The 21999-nt window shown below is 47.1% G+C and overlaps 2 protein-coding genes across 2 annotated transcripts; both read left to right on the top strand.

The window, feature by feature from the left end:
* The first annotated feature begins 276 nt into the window (after positions 1–276).
* On the top strand, positions 277–7429 carry LOC133055627 (keratin, type I cuticular Ha7-like). Its single transcript, XM_061140762.1, has 7 exons — positions 277–705; positions 2906–2988; positions 3975–4131; positions 4445–4606; positions 4694–4819; positions 5510–5730; positions 7309–7429. The coding sequence occupies exons 1-7, from the start codon at positions 277–279 to the stop codon at positions 7427–7429; spliced, it is 1299 nt and encodes a 432-aa protein (XP_060996745.1).
* An 8424-nt stretch (positions 7430–15853) lies between these two features.
* Positions 15854–19334, top strand: LOC133056092 (keratin, type I microfibrillar 48 kDa, component 8C-1). The gene is made up of 7 exons (XM_061141201.1): positions 15854–16201; positions 16407–16489; positions 16831–16987; positions 17757–17918; positions 18013–18138; positions 18311–18531; positions 19190–19334. Exons 1-7 carry the CDS (start codon positions 15854–15856, stop codon positions 19332–19334), a joined length of 1242 nt encoding a protein of 413 aa, XP_060997184.1.
* Positions 19335–21999: the final 2665 nt, after the last annotated feature.

Below are 21999 nucleotides of genomic sequence, written 5' to 3'. Positions count from 1 at the left end.
CAGCTCAAAGACACCTCATTTTCCCTGTTTTCTAGGACCCTGCGGTCAGGGGAGGCTGTGTGGGTCATGGCCTCTTTCATGCACTCATTAACTCTTTACAGGGGACAAACTCAACTGACTAATAGCGCGATTGTTTAAGAATCCATATACATATTCATGAGGAAAACGCCAGTTTTCTTGTACCAACGCCCACGACAGGCCTATATAAGGTCTAGGGAGGAAGGGAGGTTTCAAACTCGAGCAAATCCAACCGTGGACAAAGCAAGAATCTTGGCCATGACTTCCATCAGCTGCAGTTCTCTCCTCAATGGGCCGCTCTCACAGGCCGGGGCCGCCCCCCTGGGCCTCTCTGCCACCCTGGCACACGCCAATCGAGTCCGAGTGGGCACAACCCCTCTCGGTCGACCCAGCCTCTGTCTGCCCCACAGCTGCAACGCTGCCTGCCCCCTGCCGGGCACCTGCGACATTCCAGGCAACATCGGAATCTGCGGGACCTTCGGCGAAGGCTTCTTCAACAGCCACGAGAAGGAGACCATGCAGTTCTTGAACGACCGGCTGGCCAGCTACCTGGAGAAGGTGCGTGGGCTGGAGCGGGACAACGCGGAGCTGGAGAGCCAGATCCGAGAGCTGAGCAAATGCCCTGAGTCCACCGTGTGTCCGGACTACCAGAGTCACTTCCGCATCATCGAGGAGCTGCAGCAGAAGGTGAGGTTTGTGATGCTTCCCATCAGAGGTGGGCGAACAACAGTTCCTAGGCCAAAGTCAACCTCTTGCCTGACTTTGTAAATAAAGTTTTATTGGTACACAGCCATGCTCATTCATTGAGGTACTGCCTCTGGCTGCTTTTATGCTCCAATGGCAGAGTCCAGTAGTCCTGATAGAGATTCATGGTCTGCAAAGTCTGAAAGATTAACTGTCTGGCTTTTTTACAGAAAAAGGTGACTGGCCTTTGCACTAAATGTTCAGGGCCTGGATTGATGATTGAATCAGCTGTAACTGATTTTTAAAAAAATTGAAGTGTAGTTGACTTACAATGCTCTTAATTTCTGATGTACAGTAAAGTGATTAACTTATGTATATATACTTTTTAATATTCTTAAAACTTTTTTGATGTGGATAATTTTTAAAAAATATTGAAATATTACAGTATTGTTTCAGTTGTTAATGTTATGGTTTTTTGACTGCAAGGCATGTGGGATCTTAGCTTCCCCACCAGGGATCAAATCTGTACCCCCTGCAGAAATCTAAACCACAGGACCACCGGGGTAGTCCCTATATTCTTTTAAATATTCTTTTCAATTATTGTTTATCCCAGGATATTGAGTATAGTTCCCTGTGCTGTACAGTTTGTTTATCCAGTCTTAGTATAATAGTTTGCACCTGCTAACCCCAGACTTGGGGGGAAGAGATTCTCTTGAGTGAAGGTGAATGTGAATGTGTAAAGGATAAGATGCAGCGTTTGATTCTCTGGGATTCTGAGTTTCTGCTTAGTTTCAGTACTTACAATTCCTCAATTGTAGTTGCAAAAACAGTGCAAATTAAGTTCTGTTGCAGTTAAAGGGGTCCGGGATATATGTTCTAACGTCCTTTAAGAGCCAGTGTATTCAGTAGCATTAATCTCTTATGTGTATCTGCTATCCCCTTCCATTATAAATGGGATGCTTCTGTGGAGCTTACTTAGTTTTGGAGACAGAAAGACAAAGAATGTAAAAATAAGGGCCATGGAGCTATGGCTAGATTCAGAGGAGAACTTTGAGGAGGTTGACCAACCAGTGGTAGAGACAACTTATTAGGAATGGATCCTACCTTAAGTGTAAGTTGGTATAGCCACTATGGAAATCAGTATGGAGATTCCCAGAAAACTAATTCTAACAGAATAGAATTATGATAATAGAATTATCATATGATCCAGTAATTCCATTCCTGGGAATATACCCAGACAAAAATATAATTCAGGATCAGAAAGATACATGCACCCCAATGTTCACAGTGGCACTATTTATAATATCCAAAACATGGAAACAATCTAAATGGCTATCAACAGATGAATAGATAAAGAAGATGTGGTACATATACAAAATGGAATATTACTTAACCATTAAAGGAGTGAAATAATGCCACTCCCAGCAACATGGTTGCAACTAGAGATTATCACACCAAGTAAGTCAGAAAAAGACAAATTCCATATCATATCACTTATATGTGGAATCTAAAATATGGCAGAATGAACCTATCTACAAAACAGAAATAGGCTCACAGACATAGAAAGCAGACTAGTGGTTGTCAAGGGAATGGTGGGAAGAGAGAGGGATGGACTAAAAGTTTGGGGCTGATAATGACAAACCATTACATTGAAAATGGATAAACAACAAGGTTCTAATATATAGCACAGGGAACTATATTCAATATCCTGTGATAAACCGTAATGGAAAAGAATATAAAACAGAACGTATATATATGTATAACTGAGTCACTTTGCTCTATAGCAGAGACTGGCACAACATTGTAAATCAACTATATTTCAAGAAAAAAAAAGTTAAAAAAGAATGGATTCCATCTTACCTGAAACTTTCATAACCAACCCATTGTTCTGTGGCCTAGAGTCTAGCTCTTCTTGTTTATATCCGATTAAGCCTCAGATCTGGCAAAATAATAAGTCTTAGGTATGTGTTCAGTTTGCTACTATCTCCCACCTCTTGCTTCCTTTGGCTCTGCACCTTCCCCCTTTGTCATGCATCCTTTTGCGTGTGCCTCTCCCAGCCACACCAGCATCACTCACACGTTTGGGAGTTTGTGTTGTCAAGGCGATGTTGTAGATTGAACCCAGCCAATGGCTCTTCTTTTGACTGAGGCCATAGGTGACGCTGGGAATAAATGAATCCCTGAGCGTACTTTCTTTCCCCAGATCCTGTGCGTCAAATCTGAGAACAACAAGCTGGTCGTGCAAATAGACAATGCCAAACTGGCTGCAGATGACTTCAGGACCAAGTGAGTTGGGGTAGCACACTTAGGGGAGGAGCCAGATGCCTACCTTGATGTCTCTCTGGTGATGCTCCTGGTATTAGAGATGTAATCGACCAAGATCCCAAACCAACAGTTACAGCTGACATAAACAGAGGGCATTAAGTCAAGGTCTTGAGAAAACACCCCTGGCCCCCTGCAATTGTTTAGCCTTTATAGTTTATAATGTGATTTGAAACGCTTCCTCCACTTGATTCTATGTAAGAGGAACCCAGTGAGGCGGACAGGGCAATGCTGGCATCTGCTTTCTGAGGACATGGGGCCCAGCGCCCTGAGGGGACTTGCCAACTGGAAGTCACATGGCTGTTGAGCAGTAGAACCAGAACTCACCACCTCATTTCCTATCCGAGGTCATTTCCTAAGAAATTCTACTGCCTCGGTATAAGATGTATCTCCACAATGCAGCTCCACCAGTTTGTGAGTACTAGTAATTCATGATAGAAATCGGGAGCCTGGAGCCTTGTGGAGGTCAGAGGGTTTACATTCCCCGAGAGGGCCCAGCAGGGCAGCGGGAAGGACATTATATTCTATTGTCTTTCTTCTGGGCACTGTGGATGCCTCACTCCCCCAGGGTGAAGGAAGCTTCTTCCCATCCTTGGCTCCTAATCTGGGACAGAGTCCAGGGTCCATCTCAGTCAGGGGGCATGGAAGATGAGGGTCTGCAGTGAACCCACTTGTCTGGCTACTCTGCTGCTTCCACTTTGGCCATCTGCCCTCGAGAGTGGCACTGTCCGCGGACCACCCTGGTATCCCTAGGACCGGCCGCTCTGCCTGGTTGTCCTAGGTGCTTAGTGTTGAATAAGTGAGAATCACTCTGCAGTTTCTGTGGGCACATGACCCAGGCAATGCCAACTCACAACTGGACAGCAGAGGGAAGGCCAGCGAGTCACCCTGTGGGTTGTGTCCCATGGGCTCTCTTCTCTTTAACCCCAATCCCTGTGTCTGCCTTGAAGGTTCCAGACAGAGCACTCCCTCCGCCAGCTGGTGGAGGCTGATGTCTGTGGGATGCGGAGGGTGCTGGATGACCTCACACTCGCCAAAGCTGACCTGGAGGCCCAGCTGGAGTCCCGGAAGGAGGAGCTGCTCTGCCTCAAGAAGAACCATGAGCAGGTGCAGGGGCCCTTTGGGTGGCATGTGGAGATGTCCTGGGGTGAATTCAGGCTTCTTCAGAGGAAGCAATGAGGCTCTTCCTCTTGCTCGGGGTAGATGCTCGTGCCTTGTGGTTAAGGCTTGAAGGGGAGCTCTGGCTTTCACGGGGAGGTGGCCCACTGAATGACTTCGGAAACTACCACACTGATGCAGGCAGGGCCTCGTCCTCAGAGGAGTGTAGGGAAATCGCTGGAGCGAATGGGAAGTGGGAGCTGAGGCTCTGAGTGGAGGGCAGCAGGAGCCCCACCAACAGGATGTCCTCCTATGTCCACAGGAAGTCCACACTCTGAAGTGTCAGCTGGGAGATAAGCTCAAGATTGAACTGGACGTGGAACCCACTGTGAACCTGGGCAGGGTGCTGGAGGAGATGCGGGGCCAGTACGAGGCCATGGTGGAGACCAACCTCCGTGACGTGGAGCAGTGGTTCCAAACTCAGGTGAGGGCGGCGCTGCAGAGCAGGGAGGGATCTACTGCATCTGGCCAGGGAGGTGATTGATCACTTCTCCATGTGCTCGTGCTACAGTCTGAAGGCATCAGCCTGCAGGCCATGTCCTGCTCAGAGGAGCTGCAGTGCTGCCAGTCGGAGATCCTGGAGCTTCGACGCACGGTGAACACCCTGGAGGTGGAGCTGCAGGCTCAGCACACACTGGTGAGTTCCTCTGGGAGTGTGGAAGACTCAGGTGGGCTCCCACTTCTCATGGGCAGTCCCCAGGTTCAGTACATGCCTCACTTAGATATCATCTAAGGACCCACCTTTTACCTTGACTTCTTTGCCTTTGGGTTTCTCTGATGGCTCAGTTGGTAAAGAATCCGCCTGCAACGCAGGAGACCCCAGTTCAATTCCTGGGTTGGGAAGATCCACTGGAGAAGAGAATTGCCTACCCACTCCAGTATTCTTGGGCTTCCCTTGTGGCTCAGCTGGTAAAGAATCTGCCCACAATGTGGGAGACCTGGGTTTGATCCCTGGGTTGGAAAGATCCCCTGGAGAAGGGAAAGGCTAGCCACTCCATTATTCTGGCCTGGAGAATTCCATGAACTGTATAGTCCAGGGGTTTGCAAAGAGTTGGACACAACTAAGTGACTTTCACTTTCACTTTCTTTGCCTTTGCAAGAACTCTCTAGTGTGTGTGGATGCTGAGGAAATGAACATTCATGCAGTGAGGGAGGTTCTGCAAATGTCTCCTAAGGTCTATGATGAAGAGCCACAGCGCATTGTTAGTTGTTGCTGCTGAGGACTTGCTCTCTGGGCCTGATGACGGCTTGGGGTCTCATGGTCTGAAGGGGTTGAGGACAGGGTCCGTGGCTTTTAACCTCTTCCCCTCTTTCTTTGGTATCGCAGAAGGACTGTCTGCAGAACTCACTGTGTGAATCTGAGGCCCGCTTCGGCACCGAACTGGCCCAGATGCAGAGCCTCATCAGCAACGTAGAGGAGCAGCTGTCTGAGATCCGGGCTGACCTGGAGCGGCAGAACCAGGAGTACCAGGTGCTGCTGGATGTCAAGGCCCGGCTGGAGGGCGAGATTGCCACATACCGGAACCTTCTGGAAAACGAGGACTGCAAGTATGTAGCCTGATGTTGTTTATGTCAATATCATGTGTAAAAGCAGAAACCTTTTATTGGGAATGAACTAAAAGGAGGGAGTGGCATTGCAGATTCTACCTCTGAGGACAAACTTGCCTCCCAGCAAGCCTGGTGCTGCTTGGACACAGAGGAAGGTGTGTAAGAATTCTGAAACTCATGCCATCCATGTTACGCTTCTAGGTGCTAGTCACTCCCACAGGGGCTAACACTCGGAGGGTTCAGTACATTTAGGTTTTGCTAACTTCCTTCTGGAATATCCCAGGAGCGTCACTTTCAGCATTTAAAAATATTGCATGGAGCACTGATACCTATTACCTCATTTTTAGTTTCTCAGTAGCACTATGACATAGGTGGACAGATGGTATATCCCTATGAGCAGTCAGGAACAGGATCAGGGGCTGTGTTTATAAATGCTTTGTTGTTGTTTCATCATTCAATTGTGTCCGACTTTCCATGACCCAGTGGACTGTAGCCCACCAGGCTCCTGGGGTTCTGGGTTCTGGGGTTCTCTAGGCAAGAATACTGGAGTGGGTAGCCATTTCCTTCTCCAGGGGATCTTCCTGACCCAGGAGTCGAACCCCCATCTTCTGGGTCTCCTGTGTCCGCAGGTGGATTCTTTACTGCTGAGCCACCTGGGAAGCCCCTAGGGGCTGTGTTTAAATTGAGAGAGTGGCTGGCCTTGGCTTGTTCCTGCTCCACTTGCTTTCTGCCTTTCTCTCTGCTGTGTTCCTTTCCTCGTGGGAGAGGCTTTGCACAAGGCCCTCTGAGCTCTGGCTGCAGCTTCACTGAGAACTCGGGACAGTCCCTTCCTCCCCTTTCTAGGCTTAGAAGGACCTGTATGGCCTAAGCTCCACTTTGTGCTTCCAAATTTTTTTAAAATTTATTTGGCTGCACCAGGTCTTAGTTATAGCATGAAGGATCTTCAATATTTGTTGTGGCATGCAGGATCTTCAAGCTGTGGCATGTGGGATCTGCCATTGTGGCATGAGGACTCTTAGTTGAGGCATGTGTCATCCAGTTCCCCAACCAGGGATCGAACCCAGGCCCCCTGCACTGGGAGTATGGAGTTTCAGCTCCTGAACCACTAGAGAAGTCCCCTGGTCTTTCAGTTCTAAAGTGCCTATTTATTTTGGACTTTCATGTACTTCTCATTCATTGTTGTCATTCAGTCTTTCAGTCATATCCAACTCTTTGTGACCCCATGGACTGTAGCACACCAGGCCTCTCTGTCCCTCACCATCTCCTGAAGTTTGCCCAAGTTCATGTCCATTGTAAGCGTGTTGCCACCCAGCCATCTCATCCTCTGACACCCTCTTTTCCTTCTGTCCTCAATCTTTCCCAGCATCAGGGACTTCTCCACTTGTCAGCTGTTTGCATCAGATGACCAAAATACTGGAGTTTCAGATTCAGCATCAGTCCTTCCAATGAGTATTCAGGGTTGATTTCCCTTAAGATCAACTGGTTTGATCTCCTTGCTGTCCAACGGATTCAGGAGTCTTCTCCAGCACCACAGTTCATGCCAATGTCTAAACACTTTTTTTTTCTCTCTCTCTATAGGCTCCCCTGCAACCCATGTGCGACCCCAGTCTCCAGCACCTGTGTGGGCCCTTCAGCCTGTACCTCCTGTTCTCCCTGCCTTTCTGGGCCTTCTGGGCCCTGCTCATCACCTCGATGCTGAATTACTCGTCACCTGGAGGAGCCAGAAAATGTCAAACGCCTGTAGTTCCTTGGCTCCATCCTCCAGGCCTGCCACCCCAGGCCTTTCTGCCCCAGTCAGCCTAGGGGGAGGCTGAAGGCAGGCAGAGCTTCTCTACTGATGGGCTTTCTGGTCCAGCCGCTCAGCCCTGGCCCTTGGATTTGTCCTTCCTCCTTTCAGAGTGTCCTGACTGCTCTATTTTCTCTCTTCTGCTGCCTCCTGGTCTTTCAGACCTTGCTTTTAATTTGCTAATAAACTTTATTTCTGCAGCATAAGAAGCCCAGTGCCTGAGCGTCTGTTCCTTCATCCCATGCTGCAGAGTTCCCTGAGCCAGTCACTCACGTAGAAGCAGAGATTGTGGTTTACTCACGAGGGTGGTTCTGGGAGATGGCAAAGCCAGTGAGGACTGTGGCTAAAATATGAAAGTGCAGCAAAATTGCACAGGTGAGAGATACCTCGCTCTTGACCAGACCAAGCATGATCACAGAGCCAGATTGCAGAGCTTTAAACATACAGACTAAATAATACCCCCCACGCCCCCACCTTTTTATCTGGCTGAAGCCAGCTGTTCCTTAAGCAAGGGAAAAACTCAGGTCAGAGGTTCTGCTGGCCCCTCCAGAATACTCTCCTTAAAGTTAGCTTTTGTGATCACAGGCTCATTATGAGCAAGGCATCGTGCTGGGGCTTTATAAACACTGGGACACAGGGTCCCACAAAAACCCTGCAAAGAGGGAGTGGCTGTTACCATTTTCAGCTGGGAATCAAGGCTTGAAGCCCATTTTCTTTGAACTATATCCAAAGTCCATATTTTGGAAGCTTTGAAGAGGCAAAAATTAAACATGAGAATGTTTAGGACAGTAGTTCTAAAATTATGGTCCTCCAGCCAGTAATACCCGCATCATATGAGAACTTGGTGGCAATGCATCTTCTTGGGCCCCACCCCCAGGCTTTCTGAATAAGCAGTCTGTTTCATTGAGCCTTCCAGGTGATTCTATGCATAATCAAGTTTAAGAACCACTGTTAGGGGGTTTATTTGGGGAGTGAGATCACTGTAGAAGGGATGGGCCTTACTCCCTGATCCCATGGATGAGGAACTCTTGATCCCATTGAGTTAGTGGTGAACATGTTAAGCAATGGTAATTGCTGAACTGGTCACTCTATCAATCTAGAAAAGGCCAAACTCACCCACCCAAGCTCCCCTACAGGCTCCATTGGCAAGTCCTTCTGGCTGCCAAGCTTGGAAATCTAGTCAATAGACACGTGAACCAGAAGCTCCATATTTAGGAAGCCATGGCTAAGAAGAGCATGTCTCCAGAAAGCAGCATCAGACCTGGCCAAGTAGTAAGTAGTGAGTCCCGCATCACTGGAAGCATTCAAAGAGGGCTTTTATAACCATGTGGTGAAGACATTGAAGAAGTCACTCAGGTATCTGATGGAGCTGGATAAGATGATTGTAGAGGGTCTTCTAGCTCCTCAAATTGATGACTTTCTGCTTTCTAGGTCTTATTAATCAGTGAAACTACAAACAGAGCCAATACACTGAATCTAGCAGCTGGTTCTTGTCTTCCGTCTCCACTCCTTGAGCTCTCTGAATCAGAGTAGCTTGCTGAGAAATTTACAAAGTCTAGCTGATGGCTCTTGAGTCCAGCCCATGTCTGCAGGAGTGACCACAGCCCCAAGTCTCAGGGATGGAGAGTAGTCAGAACCTGACTACTGTGCCTCCAACTGCTCTCAAGCCTGGAAACCTACCTGTTGGCCACTGTCTCTGTAGACAGGACTGATTTACTTGGGAGCCATCAGGACTTGCATCGTAGGAAGCTCTGGAAGGTCAGAGGCTGTTCTCCCTTCCCTCCCCACCCCTTCACTGTGCCTCTGCTCTTTTCCCAAGTGTAGAGCTGTGTGGGCACAGACGATGCATCCCTGAGACACATATCCAAGAGTAGGTCCCGATAAGAAAGACTGATCTCAGTCAGTCTTAATTTAGCTCCCCAGCCCAAACACATTTACTTCTTCCTTTGTACTTAAATAGCTCCTTTCATCCAACAAGTTCAAAGCCATTTAACAAAATAAAGCCACTTACTCTCGCACCATGAGAGAGGAAGGAAGCATTGTTCTTCCCATGTAAGCAGATGGAGAGAAGGTGAGTCATTCAGTGGTGGAGGGATTCTTCTGGGGACATGAAATGAGTCAGTGGGGCCTCAAGGTGACTGACCTGTGCTTCTTGAGTTCATATACAATGCCTTGTCATCTATAATTAAAATATTAGCTTTGATGAGACATTTTGTGTGTGTGTGTGTGTCTGTGTGTGAATGTGTGAAGTGGTTTGGGAAGAAATGCTGGGTAAAGGAGATAATTATGCTTGGGAAGGTGTGAAGAGCTTCCCTGGAAACCAAACAATCCATTATTACCATCATCACTACCATCACCACCACAATTATCTTTTTCATCATCATCACCATTGTCACCATTGCTACCCTCATCATCGTCATTACATATCTTCATCATTATTGTCATCACTGATGCTTACACTCACTGAGCTCTTACTAATTAGCCAGGCACTAATTTAAGTTAGGGATAAGTTTACATACATACACTCATTTAACCCTATAGCAATCCTATGAAGCCGATATTATTGTTATCCCCATTTTGCAGATGAGGAACCAAAGCTCAGAAAGGCTAAATAACACGCCCAAGGACACACAGCGACTCAGTGGGGAAGACAGGGTTCAGATCCAGGTAGTCTGCCTCCAGCGACTGTTCTTTCAACCATTGTGCTGTATAGAGGCCAAGTCTCTGTGTCAGCAGGACAACAGAACCGTAATCACACCAATGTTTTTATTTGTTTTCCTTGAAGGGAATAAGACAGTGTTTGTGCTTGAGAATTCTTTCATATCTGAGAATTTATGCTGTAAAAGGTAGGTGCAAAGAATGAAAGTTCTATAGTATCTGAAAATAGCATGAGGACCCTGGCGATTTTGGTGGTGGAAAATCATCAAAGAAGGCCAGTTACTCTCTGCCATCACTAGGACCACTTTGTCCACTGAGATAGAGAAGAAGAGAAATAGAACCCTGTATGTATGTTCATCATTTCCATGTACAAAGTACTTTCATATCTGTTATCCAACTTGAGCCCCCACCCCCAAACCCTGAGAGAGACAGAACAGGTTCCACAATCTGCATTTTGCAGTGGAAGAAGTTCAAAGTTAGGGACTCACTCAAGTCCAAGTCTTCTCATTCCTGGTGCATTACCCTGAACCAAACTGCCAAGAATTTTACTGGCGGTACCTCTGGATAAAACTTTAGATTTAGACACTCTCCAAGGCTGGGGGGATGGTTGGATGGTAGGATGGCATTACTGGCTCAATGGACTTGAGTTTGAGCAAGCTCTGGGAGATGGTGAAGGACAGGGAAGCCTGGTGTGCTGCAGTCCATGGGGTCACAAAGAGTTGGATATGACTGAATGACTGAATAACAGCAATAAGTCTGGGGGGAGATGGCTGAGATGGGTTTTGAAGGGTCTGGGAATCCCCGAAAGGATAATCTTCCCAGTGCATCCTCTCACCCTGCAACGTCCTCTCCACTCACCACATTGCAGGCTGAGCCTCCTGGCCTCCTTCAGCTGAGGCTCCCCCTTTAGGCTATTTTTTGTACCCAAACCTCTCTTGCCTTCCTTCCCCTTTCCTCCCCCAGCTTGTCAGGCATCCTAAACATGTGGTTTGTTCATCCACATGAGCGTCAAGGTCCTCTGTCAAGAGGCCTCCACCACCAGTATTTCACTGATTCTGAGGGTGGCCACTGTGTCCACTTACCAGCAGGGTCACCCATCACCTCCATTTCTCCTTCCTAATATTGTTCCCTTTTCTAGAAAGGGAAGCTTTTACACATGCTTGACTCAGCATTGCCTCTTTTCTATCTTCTGTCCCATGCCCCATCCCTGGAAGCCTCTTTCACCTGCTTTGAAACTTCATCTCAATGACCACAGATCTTACGGGGATGCTGCAGAACCACCAAGCAACAAGAACCGATATTAAAATAAAATAACTCATTACCAGGCCTGGGTGAAGAAAAGATTCTTAAAGGGATTAAGGTTCTAATGAGATCAGTTATTTGAAGCCAACCTCTGAGTCACTAGAGAGTAGAGTCACCAATAAATCTGTAGGGGACAAGGAGATAATCTGAAATGGCCTCATCCTTCACCTCCTGGCTGAGAATCATGAACTGGGCTGAAATGGTCTGACTGGAGTTTGGGGTAGGAACAAGTGTGGGAAAAGAGGGAGGGGGAAGGAAGGAATTTTTTTTTTTTGAGGGGAGGTGAACGGCTCAATTATATTACCGTACATTAGAGTTAGTTACAGACTTGACTGCCTGCTCAGCGGGACTGAGATCACATCATCTGCCTGTCCCCCACAAGTATCCCCCTCCCCACCCACCTCTGGCTCTCTGCCCCACATCCCACAGTCCTGGGACTATGCCAGGCACTTAGTAGAAGTTCAAAAAGTGGTTACTACCCTTAATGTCATATATATATACCTTTCTAAATCCATTAAATACAAATAAATTTCCAAATGTCCGTATACCTTTAAAATATCTCCTCGCCTCATCTTCTTGTCATTTCTCATATATTTAGGGGACCCATGTTAGTTTGAGTTGTTCATAAAAAGACAATCTGCTACAGGAACTGTGATTATTCTGTTTCAATTTCATCCCATGCCCAGCATGGAGAAGCTGCTCTTTAAATGTGCTTTGAAAAAACTGAACTAAGCAAAATTGTGGGTTTGATAGTCCAGGACTGCTCAATTTCTCTCTGAGTGAATAAACTCTGAAAGTATTTCAATTAGGAGATCAAGAGAGTACCTGAAGTCTGCTCCTAATGTGTGTGAGACCATGGAGACCTTATAATCTTGGAGTCCCATGAAAATTGTTAGTTGCTCAGTCATGTCCAATTCTTTGCAAACCCCATAGACTGTAGCCCACCAGGCTCCTCTGTCCACAGGATTTTCCAGGAAAAAATACTGGAGTGGGTAGCCATTCCCTTCTCCAGGGGATCTTCCCAATCCAGGGATTGAACCCAGGTCTCCTGCATTACAGGCAGATTCTTTACTGTCTGAGCTGCCAGGGAAGCCCCTCGAGTCCCATCTTCCCCACTAATTCAAGAAGGAAATTCACATAAGTCTATTGCTACTTTGAAAGCATTGCAAGAAAGGAGCTAGATTTACAAGGGATGGTAGCATTTTTGTTTACTTACCAGCTCTTCTGTCCACTGTCTCCCTTCTGAATTCTTGTGCCATTTCATCTTCTGCAGGGAAAAAAGGAATCTCCAGGAGAAGCCAGCAGGTAACAGGTGTAACCTGTTCTTTGCTGCATCTTCTCTGTGGTTGCTGATTGGCGGTGACCTGAAGATGTACAGGTGTGACTACCCCAGTTCCTTTCTTCCTTTCTCTTCTACATAACTATCATTCAGGGACAGGTATCAGGGCCCCTTTAGACATTTTGCAGCCTGGATGTAGACAACAGTGCATTTCTCAGCCACAAACAAATCTCAGACTGGATCATAGAGGTGACGTTCTGGTCTGGACATCTTGCAACCATGTCACTTCTGTCCGAGGTCTCAGAAACTATGGTCCCATGTCTGTAGATCTCTTCTGAGTCTCCATTTACATCTCTCAGGACACTCATCAGGGTGGATCACTCTTCAGTACCTTCATTTATGTTGTCTTGGTTACTTCTCAGCTTTCCATCCTCCAGGTTCCCTCACTTGAAGACGGGCTGACTTTGTCTGATCAACATGACCCTTTGTGGTTCTGAGAATTCCTTCCAGGTTCCCTCCTTGCCTCTTCTTTGTATTCTTATCTTTCTTATTAAACGCATCTCTCCCTGCTTCCCTTTTTTCCCATTTCTTTGCTCTTTCTGCATTGTATGCAAGATATGTCCCCTTTTTTGTCTCAATCCTTGAATCTTCTCATACTTAGAACCTAAACATTCTCCTTTGCTTAAAGCCTCCATGATGCTGCACTGGCCAATCAGTAGATAAGACCAAAGAGCTTGGAGGATGCTGATGGCATTTAGTCTGAGCTCCCTGGGTGGGGAGGAAGGAAGAACTGTGGTGCCTTGCTGGAAAGCCAGTGCTTTGGAGCAGCCTGACAAGAATTGGGAAGCAGGTTTGTGCTGTTCCCAAGGAGCAAATGCCCATCAGTCTGATTCACAGGGCTTTCCACTCATCCCAAGCCTGGATGAGTGAGACAGGAGATCCTGGCCTTGAGTCCTTCCTCCGGGAAGTCTCAGTGATGCTTGCCTCAGGACCCACCTATTTCTCCCCCTTTAATTGCCTTGGAGGAAAACAAAGAGATTTTGATTTTATTGTAAGTCTGGAGCTTTTGGTCTGAATGGCGTTATAGTAAGTGATGATAATGGCCTTGGAGAGAGGGTAGATGAAGGACCTTTCATCTGAGACAAAGCAGAGCACCACGTGAATACTGTCATGAAAGCTTGCTGGGGGGAAGGACTCCAATAACCTGTCAATAAAACTGCCTCTGGAGGGCATCCAAAGCCACAGCGGAGGCTGGGGCTCTGCTCCCCAAGGGGCAGGTGGTACCTGGTGGTACAACATTTATATGTTCAGAACTTTGGTCACCCCTTCCTCAGACCTTCTAGTGCCTTCAGTGACTCCAAGATTGTCTTGGAAAATTCCCATTAGCTGTGTCTCCTCATTTTCTCTCCTGGGTACCCAGGTCCTTGGATTCAATGTCATGACCACGGAACCCCCTCCCTTGGCACCTTTCAACCTTTGGTTCTTAAACCAGGTAGCAGGTAACCCAGTAAGGCTGGTGGTGGGAGCCTGGGACAGGGTATGATGCATCTTCCTGGTGTGTCAATTATACTTGGAGAATTGGGCAAAATGTTAGAAAGTCTAACTGGAATTTTTAAAACATTTTCTGTTAAAGCCAACATGAAATTCTCATGCTTGAGGGGCTCCTTTGGACTATCTCCTAGACTTACCACTCACTCTATTCTAACACAATGGCTAGATACCTCCCTGGAAAAGTTTTGCAAGCCTAGCCGTATTCCTTTCTCACACCTGCCTCCTGAGACTTCCTTAGTTTTAATGCATTTATATGGATTTCTCAGCTTGCATTTTCTCAGCCTTCTTTCTAAATGATCTCTTCTTCCAGAATCTTCCTTGTTCTCATTCTCAAACTAATTATCAAAGCCTCTATCTTTAAAATTTCTCTACAGTCCTTTTTTCTTTTGCCACACCTCAAAGCATATAGGATTTTAGTTCCTCGACCAGGGATTGAACCCATGGCCCCTGCAATGGAAGTGTGGAGTCTTAACCACTGGGCTTCCAGGGAAGTCCCTTCTCTACAGACCTTTTTAAATTTTATTTTTTTAATTAATTAAAATTTATTACTTTTTTAAATTTATTTTTTTAATTGGAGGGAAATTGCTTTATGATATTACCTTCATTTCTGCTATACAGCAAAGTGAATCAGTTATGCATATACATATATCTGGGTTTCCCCAGTGGCTCAGCCGTAAAGAATCTGCCTATAATGTGGGAGACTTGGGTTTGATCCCTGGGTCTGGAAGATCCCTGTAGGAGGGCAAGGCTACCCACTCCAGTATTCTTGCCTAGTGAATCCCATGGACAGAGGAGCCTGGTAGGCTACAGTCCTTAGGGTCACAAAGAGGTGGACACTACTGAAGTGGCTGAGCATGTCTGCACATACATATATCCACTCTTTTTTAGATTCTTTTCCTTTTACAGTCCTTTTGAGTGATAGGCAGGTAGCGTTACACAAATAGCTGTCTATCCTTCTTGGCTGTGGCCCGAGTCAGTTCTCATCCACCTCATGTCTTCTAAGGCTTGGATGCTACATCATTGAAGGATTCTTGTCTCAAAGCAGATGGAAAGGGAACCCATTTCTGATCCTTAATGCAACTTGTTCCTTAATTCAATCCTAGTCTCTCCCTGGAAATGCCAGGTGGGTCAGGAGGTGAATTTGATCATGGTTTTACCAGTTCACGTAACACAAAAGAATGTCATTGGATGGACTAACTCCCAATTAACAAGGGCAGATCCTCGGGCTAGACCGTGTGGCTTCTTTGAAGGTCTACCGCAGGACTCTGATTTCATGGGTGCACAGCCTGAAGAGTAGTTCTGACTTAACAGGAAGCCAAGTAAAAAAATTTATGGGACAAGGGACTCTTCTGAGGAAGGCCAATAACAGATTGAAGGGAAGGGCATTTGAAAAGCAGTGAAAAAAATAAAAAGAAAAAAGACATTACTTACTGTGTCCACACCCTCTTGGGATGGGGTATAAATGCTCCACAGAGGCTGAAGGCTCACAAACTCTTTGGAGAACTTGGACTCTGTGTTCAGCTGGACACCTCTCTCCCTCCAGCACCATGTCTTACAACTTCTGCCTGCCCAACCTGAGCTTCCGCTCCAGTTGCTCCTCCAGGCCCTGCGTGCCCCCCAGTTGCTGTGGCACCACCCTGCCCGGGGCCTGCAACATCCCTGCCAACGTGGGAAGCTGCAACTGGTTCTGCGAGGGCTCCTTCAATGGCAACGAGAAGGAGACCATGCAGTTCCTGAACGACCGGCTGGCCAGCTACCTGGAGAAGGTGCGGCAGCTGGAGCGGGAGAATGCGGAGCTAGAGAGCCGCATCCTGGAGAGGAGCCAGCAACAGGAGCCCCTCTTGTGCCCCAGCTACCAGTCCTACTTCCGGACCATCGAGGAGCTCCAGCAGAAGGTGAGGGGCCTTACTGTCATCTCTAAGCAGTGGGCATGTGCCAGGATTCTCAATCTGGGGGAGAGAACTGTGTTTCTTGCATCAAGGCCATTTTGATTCTTGCTTCCTCCTTTTTACCTTCAAAATGGCTTTATAAGCATTTTAAAAGAAGTTAATGATTTTATAGCTATTTTCAGTCCTCACCCAGCAACCTCTCATTCCCCAGATCCTGTGTGCCAAGTCTGAAAATGCCAGACTGGTGGTGCAGATCGATAATGCCAAGCTGGCTGCAGATGACTTCAGGACCAAGTAAGTGGTTCAGATTTCGCATGGGTACCCACTCCTTTTGTTCAGTCTCTCGTGAAAGAAGAGGGTTTTCCATGGCTGACTGAACAGCAGTCAATCTGTCAATCATGAAGGATTCTGCAGAGGATTGGGGGGACCAAACAAAGGAGGCACAAAAGTAGATGAGGACTCAAGTCAATTTGGGGATCAATATTGGGTCTTGACTGAGCCTCCAGCATCCTGCCTCTGTCTCCTGGGTCTACTCACTGCCGAAGGGGGAAGGCGAGGTGATTGGGGTTATCCAAGATCATTCCTGTGAGCCTTTGGGGTCTGCTAGCTACCGCTCTGACCCTGTCCTTGTGCAGGTATGAGACAGAGCTGGGCTTGCGGCAGCTGGTGGAGTCAGACATCAACGGCCTGCGTAGGATCCTGGATGAGCTGACCCTGTGCAAGTCCGACCTGGAGGCCCAGGTGGAGTCCCTGAAGGAGGAGCTGATCTGCCTCAAGAGCAACCATGAAGAGGTGAGACCAGAGATGAGAAATGAAGAAGCCTGTCTCAGCCTCAGGCCTAGGGCAGCTTTAATGACTTGGGGTGGTGGAATCAGGGATAAGAATCTTTCAGATTTCTTTGAAAACACCAAAATTTCATGATGAAAGAAAACATTGGGAGATGAAACCTATCCATGTTCCCAGATAAGCTGTATCTTTCACTTGAAATTGGGGCATCACTTTAGTTTCCTAGGGCACCTCCCTGGGCTTGTGATTGGCTGCTGATTTGTAGAAGTCCCAGCACTGCTCCGATATGCCATTCGAAGCCATCTCTCTTCCCCAAAGCCAAAATATCAGTCCTGGTGAATCAGTCTCTATTCTTTCAAAGTCTTGATGAAAAATGATCGAGGGTTCCTTCTGTCTCCTGGGAGGGGTCATGACAATATCTTACTTGATGGCAAGAATGGTTTGATATGCAATCTGAATTATACAGCCAATTATTTTTATTTATGGGGTTATCTGCCACCAATCTACAACCTGGGAAATTTGGGTATTTATACATCCTTGAATAACCCCCAAGCAAACCCCTGGAAATTTTTTTTGAATCCAAGGATCATGACACAGTCATGGTGGGAAGGAGCTGAACACATGGAACACAGACGACTTTACCTTCTGCTGTCATAGCTGTTCTACTAGAAGTTCCTTTTCCAAGGAAATAGATGAATAGGATGTCAACAAGCAGTGCCATTTCTTAGGTTCCACTCTTCATTGAGGATCACTCTTGCATTTTCTGCATCCACAGGAAGTCAACACCCTGCGGAGCCAGCTGGGAGATCGCCTCAACGTGGAGGTGGATGCTGCCCCCACTGTGGACCTCAACCGCGTGCTCAACGAGACCAGGGCTCAGTACGAGGCCTTGGTGGAGACCAACCGCAGGGACGTGGAGGAATGGTACATCAGGCAGGTGAGCATCTCAGCACGTGGTCTCTCAGGATCCTCGGCCCCTTGGGGCCCTTCAGGCGGGGTCTGATCCTGTCTTCTGCCCTTTGGTGTTTCAGACTGAGGAGCTGAACAAGCAGGTGGTGTCCAGCTCGGAGCAGCTGCAGTCCTGCCAGACGGAGATCATCGAGCTGAGACGCACGGTCAATGCCCTGGAGGTGGAGCTTCAGGCCCAGCACAACCTGGTGGGTATTGATGAGACTCCTGGTGAGAAGGTGAGGTCAGGGAGTCAGGGGCACTGGGATGCCCTCCAGGCCACCCTCTCCTGAACTCTTAGAGCTTGTGACTTATTTGGAAGTGATGGAGAAGTCCCTGAAGGAGCAGCTCTGTGACCTTCCTCCTCTTTCCCTCTGACAGAGAGACTCCCTGGAGAACACCCTGACAGAGACAGAGGCCCGCTACAGCTGCCAGCTGGCCCAGGTGCAGGGCCTGATCGGCAACGTGGAGTCACAGCTGGCGGAGATCAGGAGTGACCTGGAGCGGCAGAACCAGGAGTACCAGGTGCTGCTGGACGTGCGGGCCCGGCTGGAGTGTGAGATCAACACGTACCGGGGGCTGCTGGACAGCGAGGACTGCAAGTGAGTACTGAGCAGGTGTTTGGTGAAGCCCTGTGCACACAGGCGTACTTTTTAGTTGGACTCCAGGCAAAGACTGCATACTTTGGATAGGAAATTATGCCTTCACCCCAGACATGCTCAAACAAAGCTCAGAAAGCAATGTGGTTAACATTAAAACATAAAATGGCATGAACTGCTTGAGGGATACACTGAAATTGTACAGCCAACTCTGCAGTCTACTGTGATGATATTGATATGTGATCAATGACATTTCTTACATTTTGTAATACCATATTGTATAGAGGGTGTGTTTCCAAATGCTACCTCTGCCAGCTACCTCATTTGCTGCTAGAGTTAACCATGAGGCCGACAGGATCAGTAATCTCATCATTCTATGGATGAAGGGATTGGGGCTTGAAGAAGTTTAGTGACTTATCGAAGGTCACCAGCTAGGAATGGACAATGTTGGGAGCTGAGACCAGAGTTTCTGTGTCTCTGTCCAGCACTTTTGATAGCATATGACAGGAAGACCATTAACATTAACAGTGAGCTTTGTATCAGGTGAGCCTGTGACCTTCTCTGTTATAGGTCGGGTCAAGTCCCAATGGGCAGTCCACTCTTGGGGTCTCTCTGGTTACATCAGAAGCCTCCCTCAATTTATATCATTCCCTTTCTCCAGGCTGCCCTGCAATCCCTGTGCCACGACCAATGCATGCGGCAAGACCATCGCACCCTGCATCTCCAGTCCCTGCACCCCCTGTGTTCCTGCTACCCCCTGTGTCCCCCGCTCCCGCTGTGGGCCCTGCAACTCCTATGTGCGCTAGAGTCCAGCGGTTCCCCGAGGAACAAGGGGACAGGGTCCAGGGTTCTGGAGCTACGACCTGGCCCTGGTTCATTCCACCAAACAAGCCAGAAAACACAATGTGCATGGCTGGAGCTGCCTAGGAGGGGAATCCAGAAGCTCACCTGACCTCCTCCAGATGATCCCTGCCCACACTTTCCTTCACTGGGGACTATTTCTTCTTGGCTTGTCCAGAGAGCCTGCCCACGTGTCAGCAACCCTCCCTTGTAACCTAATAAACTCAATTTCCTTGGCAAAGTACATGCCTTTCTCATTGGTATTCATTTGTCTCACCACACCCATTGCTTGAGCGGTCTATAAAAGGACACTTGATCTAAAAAAAAAAAAAAAAAAAAAAAAAAGGCCACTTGAAAGCAGAACCTTACATAAAATGGCTTGAGTCTTGGATAGGAAGGCTCCTCCAGGCTTGGTGGGCAGACGGCTGGTCCCATGGGTGAGGAGGGGTGGGCAGGAAAGAGGGCAGGACAACTGCAGTGTGGCTCCATCTCCCCTTGGCCATTCTTGGATTTTCTCCCTCACCCCTCTTGACCAGGACATCTCCTAGAGTTGATTGTATCCGAAACTAAAATGAAGAGGCATGAGCTGGGGGCTGGAAAGAGGCTATGCAAATCTCATCTTTTCTCAGCTGGAAGTTTTATTTCTTTTTTATTGGAGTATAATTGCTTTACAATGTTGTTAGTTTCTGCTGAACAACACGGTGAATCAGCTGCGTGTATACATACAGCCCTTCCCTCTTGAGCCTCCCGCCCACCACACCCCCTTATCCCACCCCTCAAGGTCATCACAGAGCACCGGGCTGAGCTATGCAGCAGCTTCCCACTAGTTGTATTTTTTTTAAACATGGTAGCGTATATATGATAATGTTACTCTCTCAATTAATCCCACTTCTCCCCCTGGCCATGTCCACAAGTGTGTTTTCTACATCTGCATCTCTATTCCTGCCCTGCAAATAGGTTCATAGGCATCATTTTCTTTATCCCATATATATGCGTTAATATACAATATTTGTTTTTCTCTTTCTGACTTACTTCACTCTATACTCAGTAGGAAGTTTTACATCTGGCACTGTATTACCTGTGTTACTGGTGGTCCAGGCAGCCTCAGGATCACACAGTAAAGGGATGCCCTGGCTTGCTTGCTGTGCCCTGGACTTCCTGCTTCCTTCTTATCTCCTTCCTGGGGATCATAATCAGCCTGGGATCCAGCAGCTTGCTGCCCCTCCTCTGGGGCTCTGGGGCTCAGAGACCCCACCAGCTTTTCTGTTTATACTCCTACATTTCTCTATCCAATCCAATCAGTACCTGCTGGATACCTACTCTATGTAGACCTGGATGGTGGGGAAGGGAGAGACACAATTATGAAAGATACAGTCCTGGCTGCAGGTTGTTTTCAATTCAGTTCAGTTCAGTCTCTCAGTCATCTCCAACTCTTTGTGACCCCATGGACTACAGCATGCCAGGCCTCCCTGTCCATCACCAACTCCCAGAGTTTACTCAAACTCATGTCCATTGAGTTGGTGATGCCATCCAACCATCTCATCCTCTGTGGTCCCCTTCTCCTCCCACCTTCAATCTTTCCCAGCATCAGGGTCTTTTCAAATGAGTCAGTTCTTCGCATCAGATGGCCAAAGTATTGGAGTTTCACTGTCAACATCAGTCCTTCTAATGAATATTCAGGACTGATTTCCTTTAGGATGGACTGGTTGGATCTCCTTGCAGTCCAAGGGACTCTCAAGAGTCTTCTCCAACACCACAGTTCAAAAGCATCAATTCTTCAGTTCCCAGCTTTCTTTATAGTCCAACTCTCACATCCATACATGACTACTGGAAAAACCATAGCCTTGACTAGACGGACCTTTGTTGGCAAAGTAATGTCTCTGCTTTTTAATATGCTGTCTAGGTTGGTCATAACTTTTCTTCCAAGGAGCAAGCGTCTTTTAATTTCATGGTTGCAGTCACCATCTGCAGTGATTTTGGAGCCCCCCCAAAATAGAGTCTGCCTCTGTTTCCACTGTTTCCCTATTTGCAGGTTGTTTATAAAGTCTTAAAAGGGATCTTTTATCTAAATTGAATCCCCAATTACTGCTATTATAAACTAGTCCCTGGCACTGTGAATACTCAGGCTGGCACTGCAGGCAAATCTGAGTGCTGACCATGACATCAGTATTCAACAAGAATGGTCATCTTGATTTAACTCTAATGGAGAGCCTCCAGAAAGGAACACAGTCTTGCTTACACCCCAACTTTTAAAAAATTTCTGGTAAAATACAGATGACATAAAATTTACCATTTTAACCGGTTTTAGTGTACAACTCAGTGGCATAAGGTATATTTACATTGTGGTGCAACCATCACATCTATCCATCTCTAGAAATTTTTCATCATCCCAAACTGAAACTCTGGACTTACTAAACATGCCCAAACTCCCCTGCCCCAAGCCACTGGTAATGTCTATTCTAATTTCTGTCCATAAGAATTTGACTCTTTTGGGTACCTTGTATAAAGAAATGGAATTGTACATTATTTGTTCTTTCGTATCTGGCTTTTTTCATTGTATACTGTTTTTAGGTTCATTTGTGTTGTAACACGTACTGAAATTTTTCTCTTTTGTTTTTTTAAAGTTAAAAA

Source organism: Dama dama, chromosome 5 (genome assembly GCF_033118175.1).
Source record: "Dama dama isolate Ldn47 chromosome 5, ASM3311817v1, whole genome shotgun sequence".
Classification (NCBI taxonomy): Eukaryota; Metazoa; Chordata; class Mammalia; order Artiodactyla; family Cervidae; genus Dama; species Dama dama.
The sequence above is the reverse complement of the archived record's forward strand: the minus strand, read 5'-3'. Positions and strand labels throughout refer to the sequence as shown.

Bases quoted from the DNA above. Each gene is read 5' to 3' on its own strand.
- LOC133056092 (XM_061141201.1), top strand. From the start codon at position 15,854: ATGTCTTACAACTTCTGCCTGCCCAACCTGAGCTTCCGCTCCAGTTGC. The intron at 16,490-16,830 runs GTAAGTGGTTCA...GTCCTTGTGCAG, and splicing joins GCAGATGACTTCAGGACCAA to GTATGAGACAGAGCTGGGCT. The intron at 18,139-18,310 runs GTGGGTATTGAT...TCCCTCTGACAG, and splicing joins TTCAGGCCCAGCACAACCTG to AGAGACTCCCTGGAGAACAC.
- LOC133055627 (XM_061140762.1), top strand. From the start codon at position 277: ATGACTTCCATCAGCTGCAGTTCTCTCCTCAATGGGCCGCTCTCACAG. The intron at 706-2,905 runs GTGAGGTTTGTG...TTCTTTCCCCAG, and splicing joins TCGAGGAGCTGCAGCAGAAG to ATCCTGTGCGTCAAATCTGA. The intron at 4,607-4,693 runs GTGAGGGCGGCG...CTCGTGCTACAG, and splicing joins AGCAGTGGTTCCAAACTCAG to TCTGAAGGCATCAGCCTGCA.